This window comes from Bufo bufo, chromosome 1 (genome assembly GCF_905171765.1).
Source record: "Bufo bufo chromosome 1, aBufBuf1.1, whole genome shotgun sequence".
NCBI lineage: Eukaryota > Metazoa > Chordata > Amphibia > Anura > Bufonidae > Bufo > Bufo bufo.
This window is the reverse complement of record NC_053389.1, coordinates 165,748,748-165,766,398: the sequence shown is the minus strand read 5'-3', so window position 1 is coordinate 165,766,398 and position 17,651 is coordinate 165,748,748. Positions and strand designations below refer to the sequence as shown.

General features: G+C 43.4%; 1 protein-coding gene and 1 long non-coding RNA gene across 3 annotated transcripts in view; one reads left to right on the top strand and one right to left on the bottom strand.

The window, feature by feature from the left end:
* Positions 1-17,651, bottom strand: part of LOC121000945 — a 677,653-nt gene that overhangs the window by 409,957 nt on the left and 250,045 nt on the right. The gene's annotated exons all lie outside the window — the stretch shown is intronic.
* KIRREL3 (kirre like nephrin family adhesion molecule 3) overlaps positions 1-17,651 on the top strand; it is an 886,110-nt gene that overhangs the window by 694,986 nt on the left and 173,473 nt on the right. For both annotated transcript variants that reach the window (XM_040431744.1, XM_040431736.1), the window contains exon 5: positions 6,094-6,251. In XM_040431744.1, the coding sequence (XP_040287678.1) occupies positions 6,094-6,251 (158 nt within the window). The remainder of the gene's footprint in view (positions 1-6,093; positions 6,252-17,651) is intronic.

The window sequence follows — 17,651 nt, the reverse complement described above, 5'->3', positions numbered from 1 at the left end:
CCAAAAATATTCAGCTTTGATATTAATGAGTTTTTTGGGTTCATTGAGAACATGGTTGTTGTTCAATAATAAAATTAATCCTCAAAAATACAACTTGCCTAATAATTCTGCACTCCCTGTATGAATTAACACATGTGGAATTATATACATAACTAACAAGTGTGAAACAACTGAAAATATGTCATATTCTAGGTTCTTCAAAGTAGCCACCTTTTGCTTTGATTACTGCTTTGCACACTCTTGCCATTCTCTTGATGAGCTTCAAGAGGTAGTCCCCTGAAATGGTTTTCACTTCACAGGTGTGCCCTGCCAGGTTTAATAAGTGGGATTTCTTGCCTTATAAATGGGGTTGGGACCATCAGTGGCGTTGAGGAGAAGTCAGGTGGATACACAGCTGATAGTCCTACTGAATAGACTGTTAGAATTTGTATTATGGCAAGAAAAAAGCAGCTAAGTAAAGAAAAACGAGTGGCCATCATTACTTTAAGAAATGAAGGTCAGTCAGTCAGCCGAAAAATTGGGAAAACTTTGAAAGTAAGGGCTATTTGACCATGAAGGAGAGTGATGGGGTGCTGCGCCAGATGACCTGGCCTCCACAGTCACCGGACCTGAACCCAATCGAGATGGTTTGGGGTGAGCTGGACCGCAGAGTGAAGGCAAAAGGGCCAACAAGTGCTAAGCATCTCTGGGAACTCCTTCAAGACTGTTGGAAGTTTTCCCAATTTTTCGGCTGACTGACCTTCATTTCTTAAAGTAATGATGGCCACTCGTTTCTTTACTTAGCTGCTTTTTTCTTGCCATAATACAAATTCTAACAGTCTATTCAGTAGGACTATCAGCTGTGTATCCACCTGACTTCTCCTCAACGCCACTGATGGTCCCAACCTCATTTATAAGGCAAGAAATCCCACTTGTTAAACCTGACAGGGCACACCTGTGAAGTGAAAACCATTTCAGGGACTACCTCTTGAAGCTCATCAAGAGAATGGCAAGAGTGTGCAAAGCAGTAATCAAAGCAAAAGGTGGCTACTTTGAAGAACCTAGAATATGACATATTTTCAGTTGTTTCACACTTGTTTGTTATGTATATAATTCCACATGTGTTAATTCATAGTTTTGATGCCTTCATAGTCATGAAAATAAAGAAAACTCTTTGAATGAGAAGGTGTGTCCAAACTTTTGGTCTGTACTGTATATATTTGGTATCCCTGTAATCATACTGACCCAGAGACTTATAGGGGTATTCCCATCTCAGACAATGTCTGATAGGTGCTCGGCTATATTCGGCGGCCCCATAGAAATGAATAGAGGGTGGTCGCGCATGTGTGGTGTGCCCTGCTTCACTTTGCCAGATCAGTTTACGAGATAGGTGCGGGTCCCAGAGGATATCCTGAGATGGGAATACCCCTTTAAGGTATCATGACTCATGAGGTTTATGCAGCTAAAGTGAATGCCGAAAAATGTAAAAGGTCAGTGTCTAAAGTGCTGTTTTTTCCATTCTCCCCAGAAGAAGTTAATAAAAGTTAATCAGTGATTTATATGTACCCCAAAGGTGGTGCCAATAAAAACTACAACTTGTCCCACAAAAAAACAAGCCCAATAGCTACAGCAATGGAAAAAAATAAATAAATTGGCTCTTGGAATACAACAATGACAAAATGGAATAAATTGCTTGGTGATGAAGGCCAGCAACTGGCTGGTCACTAAGAAGTTAAGCTTCTCCCTTTAGCCGTGCAAATGATACCCCCTCTGGTCCTGTGTACTGTAAGGCCCGAGAGCGCTGGCTGCACCCTCTGTCTCTCTCAGCTCTAATGTGGTAAGGAGTCAGGTTGACATTCGGCAGGCGTGTCACAGATGGCAGGACTCCATGATGTCGGCTTATCTAAATAAGGTTGTAAGGATAATAGATAATAAAGATAAAAGCAACATAAAAGTGTTCATAACATTCTGGGAACATAAATGGCGGCTGTCATGCTGGGATTTGCTTCGAGCTGTTCTCTGTGTGATGCGATGAAGTCTCAATAAGTTGCATCTGTGAAACTGCACAGAGTTCCGAGTGTACCTCCTCAGAAATCTAAAGGTGCCCTCACACATGGCAACATTTTCTGCCAGAAAATCTGCCACGTCAAGATTTCCCCTTTGTTATCCAATGGGGCTGCAAATTGTCTATACCTGCATAATGTTTGCAATAACGTGTTGCAGATTTTCTGTATGAGAATCTCTCCATTCAATTCAATGGGAAATTGATTCTGCAGTGGAAAATGCTGCAGAAAAATTTACACCAAAAAATCTGCAACTTTGTAGAAATCTGCTGTTTTAAAGTGAATTTGAAGAGATGAGAAAAAATAGGCTTACACAGGCTAAGTGATAAAAAAAAATGTACTAAGCGTGATTAAATATATATGAAAGGTAAAACATACAAATCTCATACAGAATAAATAGTAACCACCTGGCCTGCAACACAATGGGAGAGCTCCTGTCACCGTGCTATCCACATAGCACATGCCCAACACCCCATGGTAATACAGGAGAGATATAGTGGCCTTAAACTTTCTACCTGGATGATGTTTTCAGTGGAGCTTAGTTTTTTGTCTTTGTGCACAAGGGTTTATACCTTTCAGACCCTTCTCCTAAGGATATCCAGTGTGTAGTATGCATGTCCTGTGAGTTAACCACTCTGGAATGTGGCCTGGTGGTCATCTAAGTATCCCAAACTCACTACATTACAAGAATTATAGAAGGTAATATAATAATTAAAGGGGAAGTAACCAATCTGTACTTAATTAAATTCTCCCATAAAATGTTTTATTCTCTGACCTGTTAGAAAGGTACATGATGTAAACTGCAGTGAAGGTTATCTTCGTACCAGTGACTGTTTTTGTGATCCTCCTCTGTTTCTTGTGACCAACACTCTGACTCTCCAAATAACACAGCATCTTATGTGTCGGCAAAAGGCCAGTTTCTCTATGTATTCCTAAGGGAGCCTCAATGTCAGTTTCATGAATAGGAATGAATAGAGAAGTAACTGACTTCCTGTCCTGTGTCAGATCAGAGATCAGAATGTTGGTCACATGACACAGCTGAGGATCAGAAGGGAGGTTACAACTCACAAATACAGTCACTGTATTTTAGTGAAGTTAAGATTACCTTCACTACAGGCTACATCATCTACCTTTCTAACAGGTCAAAGAATCAAAGTTCTTGTGGGAGTGCTTCTTTGAGTATGTCAAATGCCAATTATTTCTAAAATGCCCTTACTACGCATTGTACCTGCTGACTTTCTGGTGGAAAATTCTGCCACTTGTGAGGGCACCCTAAAAAGTTGGGTGATTAGGTAGCGACTATTGCAACTTCCACTCCGGTTGTCACTCAGCTTTCCCAGATTCCAGAATGGCAAAATAAGCAAATACATCCCCTGGGGAGTCTGGAGAGGGTGAGGAGCACTAATGGCAGTTAAGCATCATCCACCTTTCAGCCTCTGCTTATGCAATGTTATACAACCCCTGGCCTATGCTACTGCTAATGGAGTAGATTTACTGATCAGGAATCAGGAAAAGCTGAGTGACACCAGCAACCAGCAATAAGTGACGAAGATCGCACTGTAAGATGTTATTAAATCCCGTTGTTACAAGCAGCAAATATTGTGTCCTGAAATACTGTCTACAACCAACAAACCCCCTACAGTGAGCGCCCATGTTATAAATGTGCGCAATTAATAGTTAGATCGGAATGGCGTGGCGCCGTCATCGTCATAATGCGACATTTAAAGCGTTTTAAAGAGAAGTACAAGATGGGATTTTAATTGGAAATTTGAAAACAATGAGAGAAACGTTGTTTCAATCATCTTTAAAGCTTCAGGCGCGTGTGTTAGAGCCGCCATTAGTCAGACGTATCAGTGTGAAACGCAACCATTTCCATGACGAACAGTGCAATGAACATTTTATGAAAATAGAGACCGGAAGAGCGATGCTTCCTATCCAAATATCGTTACATTTCGGACATTTTAGGCCACAATTGTGAATGTAGAAGGCTCTATTCACATGTCCATTATGGTTCCCATTTGCCATGGAAGCCACAATGGTCCACTGCACGATGGACGCCAGATGTGCCTGACAGACCACACCGACTTATAATGGGGTCTGTCAGGTCCACCAAGGTCTCTATTGTTTTGTGGACAGAGACTGCCTGAATTGTCCTCAAATGTTTCTTTTTGCTACAAAAAAACCATACGGTATATAAAAAAATGATAATAATAATAATCATGTGCACATAACTAGCGCAGATTTCTAGTAGGACGCATTGTTTCCAAGTCTTAGAAGTAGCACAGGATTTTTATTTTCGCTTGTGTGCCTTTTGGTTATGTGATGCATTGGGGCACATATGTGAAAACGGGTTGTGCAGAAATCGGCTGAACTGCAATACCACACAAAACCTGTGGACAGGTGTGGTGCTCTTTCGGTAAGAAGCAGCCATGTTTTCTCTAATCATGTATGACCCCTTTAAGACTAATGCATCTGCTGTCATGTACGCCGTCAGAAATGTTTGGGTTCACTCTTGTATTGGTATATGGTGCTCACTAATTAAAAACAGCAGGTTGTCTTAAAGTGTACCTGTCATTTCAGATAACTTTTCAGAATAAGCGACCATGTGTATGCATGAGTGACAGCACTATATCTGACCATTATATGAGTTTTATACGGCATTCTTTGCAATGTTCTTCTCTGCAGTCTTCATCTATACTTCTTAGCTGTCTTATAGCTAGTTGGTGAAGACTATCTGTAATGATGTCTCCCCATAGACTCCACATAGAGACAGGTCATTGTGCTTCCTAACAGAAGCGGCATATAGGACGTAATAGAGAAGTATTCAGCAGTATAGGTGTTCGTTATGCACTTAGGGTGAGATATAACACCATTAGCTGCTGAATTATGGCATTGTCTCTCTGCCTCGCTCTGCTGTTCACTGCTCCTTCCCCTCTCCTCTCCATAGACTTCTAGGGGAAGAGTACCATGATCTCTTCAGTGAGCAGGCAGCCAGTCTTGGTGTCTCACAATGGATTTATCACAGAATTCAGGAAGTTAATTTGGGAAAGGGATGAAGGAAGAAAGGAGCTAATAACTAGAGAACAAGGCATTTTTTCTGATATATTGGAATGTTTCTTTTATTCACCTGTACTATTGATTTATGCAGTTGCGTGAGATGACAATTTTGGACTTTGATATCATATCTCTAGGATATGCCATCAAAGTCAGATTAGTGCGGGTCCCACCTCTGAGACCTGCACCTATGTCTAGAAGAAGACCCCAAAAATGAAGGAGAGCACATGGCTCATACATGGCATTCTCTCCATTCATTTCTGTAGGAGTTCCAAAAATAGACAAGCAAGAACTATTTTCGGCAGTCTCAAATTATTGGATTGGGCACCGAGCAAATGTGGCCACCTCTCTATTGACTGCATACTGCTCTCCACTCACTTCAGGAGTCCCGCTCCTATCTGGCGTTGCTGGCATATCCTAGCGCTATGTTACCAATGCCTCAGATTAGCCCCTTTAAAGGGGTTGTCTCCCTTCAGTAAATGGGATTTATCATGTAGAGAAAGTTAATACAAGGCACTTACTAATGTACTGTGATTGTCCATATTGCTTCCTTTGCTGGCTGGATTCATTTTTGCATCACATTATACACTGCTCATTTCCATGGTTACAGACTACCCTGGAATCCATCATTGGTGGTGGTGCTTGCACACGATAGACAAACGTGTCAGCCTCTCTGGTGGCAGGGAACATGGGAGCACACATAGGCTGGTGCCTTTTCCTATATTGTGCAAGCACGACCAATACTGATAGATTGCAGGGTGGTCTGTAACCATGGAAACGAGCAGTGTATAATGTGATGGAAAAATGAATCCAGCCAGCAAAGGAAGCAATATGGATAATCACAATACATTAGTAAGTGGCTTGTATTAACTTTCTCTACATGGTAAATGCCACTTGCTGAAGTGAGACAGCCCCTTTAAGGGTTTTCTCCAATAATGGACTAACATATCAATCTGAGTTTGGATAATAAGAGGTCTTATGTTTGTTTTCCCCACAGTTCCGCCAGATGATCCAGTAATTATTGGTGGTCCTATAGTAAGCCTTCGAGCAGGAGACCCCCTGAATTTAACGTGCCATGCAGACAATGCCAAACCAGCAGCAACGATCATCTGGATGAGGAACGGCGAGGTTCTGAATGGCGCAACGTACTCCAAGGTCAGCACTGAGTCTTGCTGCGTTATCATTTGTATTGCTGAGGCTTGTTGGTGTATCGGGTCTGTGTTCTGCTGGGAGAACCCGGTCTCAGAGTATAACCAGCTCTGCTACACTGTACCTATGAATATTTCTAAGGGGAATTATAACATCATATTGAAATTGATAATAACCAATAGGTTGTCACAGTCCCACCCACTTACACTCCTATAACAACCAATCAGGTTGAATGTCTCATGTTTCTAAAGTAGGATGGACATTGAAAGCAGAAACCTGATTGGTTCTTGTGGACGAACACTTAGCACTTGATCATTAATCAACCTTTATGAAAGTTATGCTCCTTTTTTAACCCATTTTATTGATGTTTCACAGAACTTATAATGCTGAGTAACTTTGCTTTCCATACCTCGAGTTATGTTTTGTATTCCAGTACCAACCAAAGCTGCATCCTTAATTATGCTGGTTTCCTGTCACTAGAGCACAGAGTACTGTGAGAGCTAAGATGACACATGGGGCTGAGCTATTAGGTTTTGGCACAATGGAATATACAGTACATAATCTAGCACATTCCAAGTGGCACACAGCAACATTGTGAATGCAGTTTTGGTGGTGACGGGAGTATAAGACCTGTTATCAGGGGTGCACCACCAATGAGGCCAGGTGAAGCGAATCGCCTCAGGAAGCACCAGGTAGGGGCAAGAGGGGGGCAGTGGAAGGGCCATGGGCAATGAGTGCTTTCATTGTGGCAAAGGGGTTAGGTTAAGAAATGGGCATGGGGGGGCCTCAGTTTCAGTTTTTGCCTCAGGCAGCAGAAAGGCTAGGTGCATCCCTGCCTGTTATAGTTGTAAATTTGAGGTATATTTGAGTAAATTGGATCATTGGGGTTAACTGCTTTATGTGCAGCATAAATCCGGTGCTCTAGGCCGTGACTGTAGTTGTAAGGGACTCTGTTGGACCCTCAGTATCCTGACAAATCCCCAGGTATCTCTGATTGTAGCTCTGGGGAAGAAATAAAAGCGAGCACCTTGTGTTTATCCTGCTCCTCCATTCAGCCTCCTGTTTTCTCACTGAACCAACAAGAGAAACATTTACTTCCATCTATCTGCTCCCAACAGTCGACTCGGTAATCCCTGTGGCCAGCGGAAACAGATAATTAAAAATGCAATCTGCGGTAGGGACCTCGCTACGAATGCAATGAGAACAGTGCCTGGTACCTTCCCAGAATGCTCTGCGGCTCACCACGCTCTATGGTGGCTCCATTGAACCAAGAGAATAAGAGAAAATTGAAAGCTTTTGTACGCTGCCAGCATATCATTACAGGTCTCGCATTTCTTTTGTACCTTGGAAAATGCCACAAAGAAAAAAAAAAATTATTCAGTTCCTCCGGAGACGGAAAAAAAAGTCACATTCAGTGGAATATTTCAATAATCTGGAATTAAATATGTGAGCCTTTCATGGTCGGCTATGTGGGCTCACCGCAACGCCCTGACGTATAATTTAGAAATAGGAACACAACGACAGCGCTGATGGAGGAGCCTAAAAAAAATCCCAATCTAACACTGTGGCTTATAAGGGGCCTTTAAGGAGCTGCGAGAAACAACTGTGCGCTGCAGCAACAAATGACGTCAGCGCAACAGTTCCATTATATGCATCCCCACAATGACCGGACACTGCGCACGATCTCCATCATGTATCCATTTGTTAGGATTCAACAGATCTGGGTGTTGTGGCTCCATTCACACCAACGCATTATTATTATTTTTTTGGATCAAAATAATGCAGTTGTAGCTAAAGAATATCAGCCAAGCCAGAAGTACCTGGTTACCACTTATCTTAGTCTCTATGGAAACATGATCAACCAATCCAAGCTTGCCAATGACCATTCAATCGTTATAGGCTGATGACCAACATAACCAGTAGTGGCCAGTGACCAGCATAACCAGTAGAGGCCAGTGACCAGCATAATCAGTAGAGGCCAGTGACCAGCATAATCAGTAGAGGCCAGTGACCAGCATAGTCATAGAGGCCAGTGACCACCAAAACCAATAGAGGCTAGTGGCCACCATAACCAGTAGAAGCTGGTGACCAGCATAATCATAGAGACCAGTGACCAGCATGTAGCATGTTACAGTATATTATCCATATACCATTATCCTTAGACTCAGGGGCAGACACAAGCAGCAAAGGGCCCCTGTGCAAAGGATGTACCTGTCCCCTCCAATCACACATACAAATACAAAAGTATATGTGCAAAAAAAAAACATCTTGTGAATATGTTTACAATATGCATATATATTCTTTTCATACTAGGTCACGCCTCTAACTCTGCCCAAAGCATAACTATACACACCCAGTCCCCTTAATGCCCCCACATAGTAATTATCCCCCCTTTGTGCCAGTACATAGTAGTTATGTCCAAATACTGTATGTGCCTCTTTCACAGGAAGTTAAAAAAATATACTCACCTAGTTCCTCATGATCACAGTTCAGCCGATGGCGCTCCACAGCAGTAGCAGGATGTAGTGTCACACATCACACTGCTGGTCTGTGTAGGAGGAGGAGCACAGCAGATTCCGCACCGCTCCTCTTCATACACAGACCACTACATGTACATACATCTACAATAACCCCCTTGCAAACAAACAGATCTTCTATTACAAAAGATATATAGACGACATTTTTATCATCTGGAATGGGGATGAGCGTTCAGCACTAAAATTTAGCGAAGAACTGAACAATACGAAATGGGGGATCACTCTCACCCCAAACTACCAAAAAACTCAAATAGATTTTTTAGATATTTCCATTTCCAGTAAAAATAATACTCTTATAACGAAAACATATTTTAAACAAGTAGACACTAACAGCTACATACACTATAAAAGCTTTCACCATAAGAAATGGCTCCAAAATGTTCCATACAGTCAATACAAACGCATAAGACGTAATTGTACAAAGAACTCAGATTTTAGAGAACAAGCAAAAATCATACAAAAAAGGTTTATTGACAAAGGTTATCCAAGAAAATTGCTAAAAAACGCATACCAAAAGAGCGCAAAAGATACACAAGGAGAATGTTTAATGAGTATAGCTAATAAAGAAGAAAAAACATTAACAGAAAAACACCTAAAACATTAAAATTTAATCACACAATCTACCACCTCAAACAAAGTCATCCGTGGAATATTGGCTAAACACTGGCACATTCTGAGACAGGCTCCTTATCTTGAGAAATACCTCCCCAAAAAACCTATGATTACATACAGGAGAGCGCCCTCAATAAGAAGCACTCTAGCTCCAAGTAAGCCCAAAAAGCATACCAAAATCCGAAATAAAACCAAAACGGAATTAGCGGGTAGTTTCAAATGCGGTGCAAGACAGTGCCTTTGTTGTAATATGATCACGCACAATAGGAAAACTTTCAGTTCAACAAAAAATGGTGCCACCTTCACAATAGAACATCGTCTAACCTGCAAAAGCAGTTATGTGATATATTTAATCGAATGTGAAGGTAGCCTCCAGTATGTAGGCCGAACGACCCAAGCATTACATTGCAGGGTGAACCAGCATAGACATAATATACAGAAATTATGCCCAAAACACAGCATCTCGCGTCATTGCGCAACTACAACCGAAAAAAAGAAAAAAACTAACATGCATTGCAAATTACCCCCATTGACTATATACTGGATAATCCATATAATAGATTCAGCAGCCTCCAGAGAAGAGAGGTATACTGGATCTATCAATTGGACACCCTGACTCCATATGGACTAAACGAGATGTGCGAGACTGTATTATAACCTGCCGCAGCACAAAAATAGCCAGGCAGTATGCTTGAGTTGTATTATTCCTTTTTATATATATATGTTTTTTATTATTATATATATATATATTTTATATATATATATGTTTTTTTTTTTATATACAGTACAGACCAAAAGTTTGGACACACCTTCTCATCCAAAGAGTTTTCTTTATTTTCATGACTATGAAAATTGTAGATTCACACTGAAGGCATCAAAACTATGAATTAACACATGTGGAATTATATACATAACAAACAAGTGTGAAACAACTGAAAATATGTCATATTCTAGGTTCTTCAAAGTAGCCACCTTTTGCTTTGATTACTGCTTTGCACACTCTTGGCATTCTCTTGATGAGCTTCAAGAGGTAGTCCCCTGAAATGGTTTTCACTTCACAGGTGTGCCCTGTCAGGTTTAATAAGTGGGATTTCTTGCCTTATAAATGGGGTTGGGACCATCAGTTGCGTTGAGGAGAAGTCAGGTGGATACACAGCTGATAGTCCTACTGAATAGACTGTTAGAATTTGTATTATGGCAAGAAAAAAGCAGCTAAGTAAAGAAAAACGACTGGCCATCATTACTTTAAGAAATAAAGGTCAGTCAGTCAGCCGAAAAATTGGGAAAACTTTGAAAGTAAGGGCTATTTGACCATGAAGGAGAGTGATGGGGTGCTGCGCCAGATGACCTGGCCTCCACAGTCACCGGACCTGAACCCAATCGAGATGGTTTGGGGTGAGCTGGACCGCAGAGTGAAGGCAAAAGGGCCAACAAGTGCTAAGCATCTCTGGGAACTCCTTCAAGACTGTTGGAAGACCATTTCAGGGGACTACCTCTTGAAGCTCATCAAGAGAATGCCAAGAGTGTGCAAAGCAGTAATCAAAGCAAAAGGTGGCTACTTTGAAGAACCTAGAATATGACATATTTTGAGTTGTTTCACACTTGTTTGTTATGTATATAATTCCACATGTGTTAATTCATAGTTTTGATGCCTTCATAGTCATGAAAATAAAGAAAACTCTGAATGAGAAGGTGTGTCCAAACTTTTGGTCTGTACTATATTTTTTATGTATTTATCTATCTATTTATCTATGTATTTCTTGGTTCTCTTGATTTTAGCTCTATCTTATGTGTTCTGATCTTTTGATTTTATGCATTCCGGTCATTATCAAATTGTACTATATTGCAAATATTCTTTGCCAATAACCATCGCATTGTACTGTGGCACACTTTATCTGCTGATAGCAACTCTATACCGGGTTTCTAGATCTATTGATGGTAGCAACAACATACGCATCCCCGTCATAGACAACACACCTTTCATATCAATCTTGCTGTATGCTTCTTTCCAATGCCAGCCAACAACATACCAGTTAATCGCTCTCGGTAATACCACGTGAGCGGGCTATAGTACACGCCCCATCAAGCGTCAGAGATAGATCACATGATTGGACTACAGTACACGCCCCTACTATACGGCGGAGACATATCACAGGCTTGCCCTGAAGTGCGCTCAAGACACACATGCCCCCAATACGTCATCCGAAGGTGCGGCCAACACGTCATCCGGAGGTGCAGCATATGATATTAACGCCGCCCACATAACCTATAATTGGCTGATCAAGGGATATGGTATCCTAGTGACCCCGCACGCCTTCCCGCCCCTAACACGTCCCCTTTCCCGTCCACTGTAGCTCGGCTACATCGCGCTCAAACACAGCACATAAAAGAAACAATGACAAAAGATGTATTTGTATGTATGAGTTTATTGTCCTGATGAAGGAGGCCCTTTTGCCCCTGAAACGCGTCAACTTTGAATAAAAGATTACCAGTTTGGTAACATTACAATACGGAGTTCTTTCTGCATCAGCGCCGCATGGAATGGTCTCAGATTCTTCCTTTACTGCATAGCATTTCTCTGAAACTTACATTCATTCCATGGCACCAGTGGTACCAACAATAAAGACCAGTGCCTGGAAACTGAAGTAGAGGCAAGTGATTGATTCCAGCAGTAGGGGCCAGTGACTGGTACTAGCAGTAGATGCCAGAGACGAGTTACTGGTGCCAGCAGTAAAAGCCAGTGACAGTGACTGGTACCAGAGGTGGAGGCGAGAGCCTGGTACTAGAAGAGACCAGTCATTGTGCAGCATGCCGGACCCCAGGGTAAAACACGTGAGGCTCACAGTGGGCCGATGGGGGTAGTGGTTGTTTGTACTCACAGTTAGCAGATGCCTCCCTGGGTCGGCAGTGCAGTGAATAGTAAGACAGCACGAGATCTTCTGGGGCACTCTCCGTTGCAGGGAACACCAGCCAGATGTTGGTTGAGGTGCCCTTGATGTGGTGATATTTAGGGTGCTTGTGGCTGGGCCCCTGGTTCGTGGCGCCAGCACCGTTAGGTGCAAATGTTGAGAGTAGTAGTTGTAAGAATGAGGAGTCAGTAATTGTAAACCAGTTGAACATTTACTGAAGATCAATAGTCTCTGGACAGTTGGTACAGTTCAACAATGGACATCTTTTGTATGTATAACAAGTTCAAGGGTATTCTATTTTCTGGTAGTGGCAAATGTCTATGAGGAATTGTCCTTTTAGGAGTAGATTCTTGATCGAAATCCTATCTTTACTTCACAGAACACTGGCACCAAAGATGCTAATAATTATTTATTTATGAGTATTCCTTTAGTTGCGTCCCCCTCACGGCAGGCAAACACATCTGCTTCATTCTTTGCCAGGAACCTCTTCTAGAAATGTTTTTGTTTATGTTTTTTTCACTAACAACCGGAAGGTTAAGTCAGTGATAAAAAAAACTTGGCCTAAGTTATCTAGTTGTGTCCAGGCACTCTGTAAGCTTCTCCTGGTCACTGGTGCTAATGAGGTCTATAAGCCTTGGTTAGCTGTTACCCTCAATAGTCTCCTTGCATCTCTGTGTATACACTCACTGTCTGGTGCTGGTCCTCTGCAGATATCTTCTCTAGGCTGGATCAGGGCCCAGAGGAAAGTACAGCCGTTACATGGTGGCCTTGGTCTGTCTCCTTCCTCCATGGACTTGCTTCTTACTCCGACTACATACTGCTCTTCACTAACATACTCCTCACACCCCCCCCCCCCTCTTTATATACACTATGTGGTGCCAGCACCACCTAGGGGCAAATGGATGAAACGACATTGCCAGACAGAAAATAAGGAATACAATACATTATAATTCAATAAGTACAGATATGCAGATGTTTGAAGTGTTCCTTTTTTACACAGATGTGGGACACTGCAATTGGTACCAGCAGTAAAGGCCAATGACTGCTACCAGTGGTAGAGGCCAGTCACTGGTACTGGCAGTAGAGCCAGTAGCCAGAACCAGCAGTAGAGGCCAGTGAGCACTACCAGTGGTAGGGGCCAGTGTCCAGTACTAGCAGAAGAGGCCAGTGACTGGTACCAGTGCAGTGGTAGGGGCCAATGCCCAGTACTAGCAGAAGAGGCCAATGACTGGTACCATTGCAGTGGTAGGGGCTAATGCCCATTACTAGCAGAAGAGGCCAGTGACTGGTACCAGCAGTAGGGGCCATTGCCCAGTATTAGCAGATAAGGCCAGTGACTAGTACCAGCAGTAGGGACCAGTGACTGGTACCAGCTGTAGAGCCAGTAGCCAGAACCAACAGTAGAGGCTAGTGACCAGTACCAGCAGTAGAGACTGGTGATCAGTATTGTTGGTTGATGATGACTACAACCCGTGGATGCGGAGTGTAATCCCGCTCATCACGGAGTCTTTGCTTTTATTGCTTTGTCAGCCATGAATCCTGCAGGGCATGCTGCCTTCCTGATGGAGATCTGGCAGAACAGGGGAGCTGCAGCCACTGCTAATAGTGTAATATGCCTAGAACGCATTACTCCACTAGTGTCGTTACCTCCAGGATATTATCCCCATCATTTCTCCTATAAACACATTACATTGGGGCGAGCAGGTCAGGATGTAGTGCCCACAGATAAGGGAACTGGGAACATTTCATTATCTAAGTCCTCTGAGTTCATTTAACTGTGAATATTAGATGTAACATCAGAAGTAGTGGCGCAACACCAGAGCCTGCACCGTCACCGCGCTATATGAAGGTATGTGCCCAAACTGCACAGGTGTCCGCTGGCTTACTGTTAGCTCTCAGGTGGCATAGCCTCACAACTCCCTGCCACCTCCTGCTGGTTCAGTGTCTCTACAGAAACAGAGCTCTGCTATAATGCACCTTACAAGATATAGTGCATATGGCAGGCACTGTAGTTTTGATTTGAAGTAGAACAGCGGTTGCTCCCAGGGGCGGGCTGGGACAGGGGGCAGGGAGGCAATTGCCCCCCAGGCCGCCATAAAAAAAAACAGCTGCTGGGCCGTCTTTAACAAATAATATTATTATTATTTTTTTTTTATTCCTCAGTACCGGGCGGCAGTGGCAGCGGTCAGTAGGAGATGAGCACTCATGGAAGCGCTCATCTCCATATTCATTTGTATCACCATCCTCAGGACAGCGATACAGATGCCTATGCTGCGGCAGGGCAGGGGAGGGAGAGGCGTCTCCCTTCCCTGTTCTTCTGATAGGCCGCAGGCATTAATGCCTGCAGCCTATCAGAGGCCGGCTCAGGTGGCGCGATGACGTCATTATTATTGCGCCGCCTGAGCCGGGCAGCACACAGCGGGGGACACAGGCCGGAAGAGGCCTGCATCGCATCGCTGCTGATGGAGGTAAGTATTAGTGTTTTTTTTTTTGCTCTGGGAGCTGGCACTAAGGGGGGCGCTGGCATTTCTTACCGCCCCATTTTTTGGGGTGTGGCATTCTGGGGGCATTTATTTCTTGCCCATTTTAGGGGGGGGCACTATGTGGGCATTTCTTACTGGCACATTATGGGGGGGCACCATGGGGGAGAGGAGCACTATAGGGGCATCTGGGGGCTCTAAAGGGGCTTTTTTCAATATTGGCACATTATGGGGGACACTATAAGGGAGAGTGGCACTATGGGGCATCTGTTGGCACTATAGGGGCATTTTTTGGGGGCACTATGGGGAAGTGGGGGCTCTAAAGGAGCATTTTTTACTGGCACATTATGGGTGGCATTATAGTGGAGAGCGGCACTATGGGGCATTATTTGGGGGCACTATGGGGGAGTGGAGCACTATTGGGGCATCTGGTGGCACTAAGAAGGGGCATTTTTTACTGGCACATGGGGGAGAGGAGCACTATAGGGGCATCTGCTGGGGGCACTAAGAAGGGGCATTTTTTTACTGGCATATTATGAGGGACACTATGGGGAAAGGGGAGAGGAGCACTATGAGGGCATTTACTGGGGCACTATATAGGGGTATTTTATACTGGCATACATTAAGGGGACATTAGCTCAACTGCAGGAACTAAGCGGGGGTATTTCATGTACTGTCATATTATAGGGAGAATTATTACTACTAGGAGGTATTATGCAGAGCTTTACTACTACTGGGGGGCTATGAGGAACATGATTACTAGTATGGGCACTATAGAGGCATTATTACTACTAAGTGTACTCTGGCAGAGAATTATTTCTATTGGTGGGATTTTGGGGAGCACTGTTACTTTGGGGGGGGGGGGGCACCCTGGCACAGTATCAGCTTAGCACAATTATTTTTGGGGGACATTATCTTTATACTATTAGTGTTGGGGCGCAGTTCTTTTTTTAGAGCACTGTGTGCCAATAATTCAGAAGTTCAGAAGATGTGAAGATGATGGAAATGTGGGAAACTAATGTCTGTTTGTCAATTTCTGCAGAGATGGGATATGGCTGAAAAATCATCATGGCGGTCTGGTCTGAATGGAGAAGATAAAGAAAGAGAACGTCTACAACAAAGGTGACATCACTGGATGTAAGAGGTATGGGGCGCTATGTAGGAGAGGAGCTGCTCCGGCTCCTCCTCCTGCCATTTACAGAAGGAGGATTCAGAGCTGGGTGAGGACGGTCAAGGGGGGCAGCAGGCCATGGGCGGGTGGCAGATGGTGGGGGGAACCACAGGCCTTGAGCAGGATCAGGGGAGGGAGGATAGCGGATTTGCCCCCCCAGGACTAAGGCTGCCAGCCCTCCCCTTGCTCCAGTGAGTGATACCAGTGCACTAGGCTCCTAGAGCAGAAGATAAGAGTTATTGTGCCATGTGGCAATGTGAGAAGACAGGCCGCTATTGCTTTGGGATGATCCTCATGTAGATACTTTAGTCTCAAACATGGCAATATAAACTGGTAGGACAGTGACCAGTACCACCGTTAATGTAGCCACAGGTTGACACAGTGGCTTGGAGTTGGCACTGAAGGGTGGCCATCATACCTATTAATCTAGTCACATCCAGTGCTGCATTCTCAATTCTGCTGTTTGCCCCTGGGATTTATCTACTATTCCCTGTCAGTTAGCTTAACTAACAGCCTAGCTCCCACAATTCCCTGCTATATGCTAACAGGAAGGCAGCAGAATTATAAATGCAGCTCTGGTAGTAACTATTAGAGTATTAGCTTTGACATAACAGTATTTACAGACTTACTGAACTATAGGGATCATTTATCAAACTGGTGTAAAGTAAAACTGGCTTAGTTACCCACAGCAACCAATCAGATTCCACCTTAAATTTTTCACAGCTCTTTTGGAAAATGAAAGGTGGAATCTGATTGGTTGCTATGGGCAGTTGTAACCTGTAAAATCATGTCCGGTGATAGGAGCTCGTTCACACTTGGGAACTGTACCCCCCCAGTGGTAGGGGTTAACTGTGCTCTGTGGAAATAAAACAACAGCGATGCGGTGAGCGGGATGAATAGATTGATCGTCTTAATTGTTCTGCTTTCTGAATTATTTATGAATATATTTTCTGTAATGATACTTAAAGCCGCTGGGAGAAGGAACAACAAAGCCTTGATATTTTCTTATCAGTTGATCAAAGTATCCACAAAGCAGAGCTCAGCGCAACCTCTCTGTTAATGAGCGCGTTCCAGTATAAAGGAACCGGGAGAAGCGCAGCGCCTTCCCCCCAGCTGACCCCATATACAGCAAAGCGGAGGAGACTACCCCTGAGCAATGACGTACGAGCAGGTACTGTTTCTCTTTACTGCTCCAGACTCTATGGTACAATAATTATCTAACAGTCGGCAGGGAACTTACTGGGGATTATATTTACACCAGCCAGAGGGCAATTCACACTGACTGGTAGCTCTGGGAAGTATGGGGGAGATTTATGAAGACCGATGCTTAGTTGCCCACACCATCTTTCATTTTTTAGATCTCCTGTGGAATCTGCTTGTTGCTATGGGCAATTAACAGTTATGTTTTCTTTTTTATTCTCCTATTATCGCAACTTAAGCGATTCTCATCTTCTTTGTGTGGTGCCAAGTCAATCAGAAGTATAAGTATGCACATTCCACACTGCTTCGATAAATAGACCAGACACACAAGTTGGTTTCATGAAAGATCTTCTCATCCCTTGAGCAAGAGAGCTTTATTCAAGATACATTCACTTAAATAGCAGACATGACATCACAAAAGGGGTGTTCCTTATGAAAAGACTATTGGTTCCTTTAATTGATAGGAGTGGTTTCAGCAACTTCAACTCTGAGTTCAT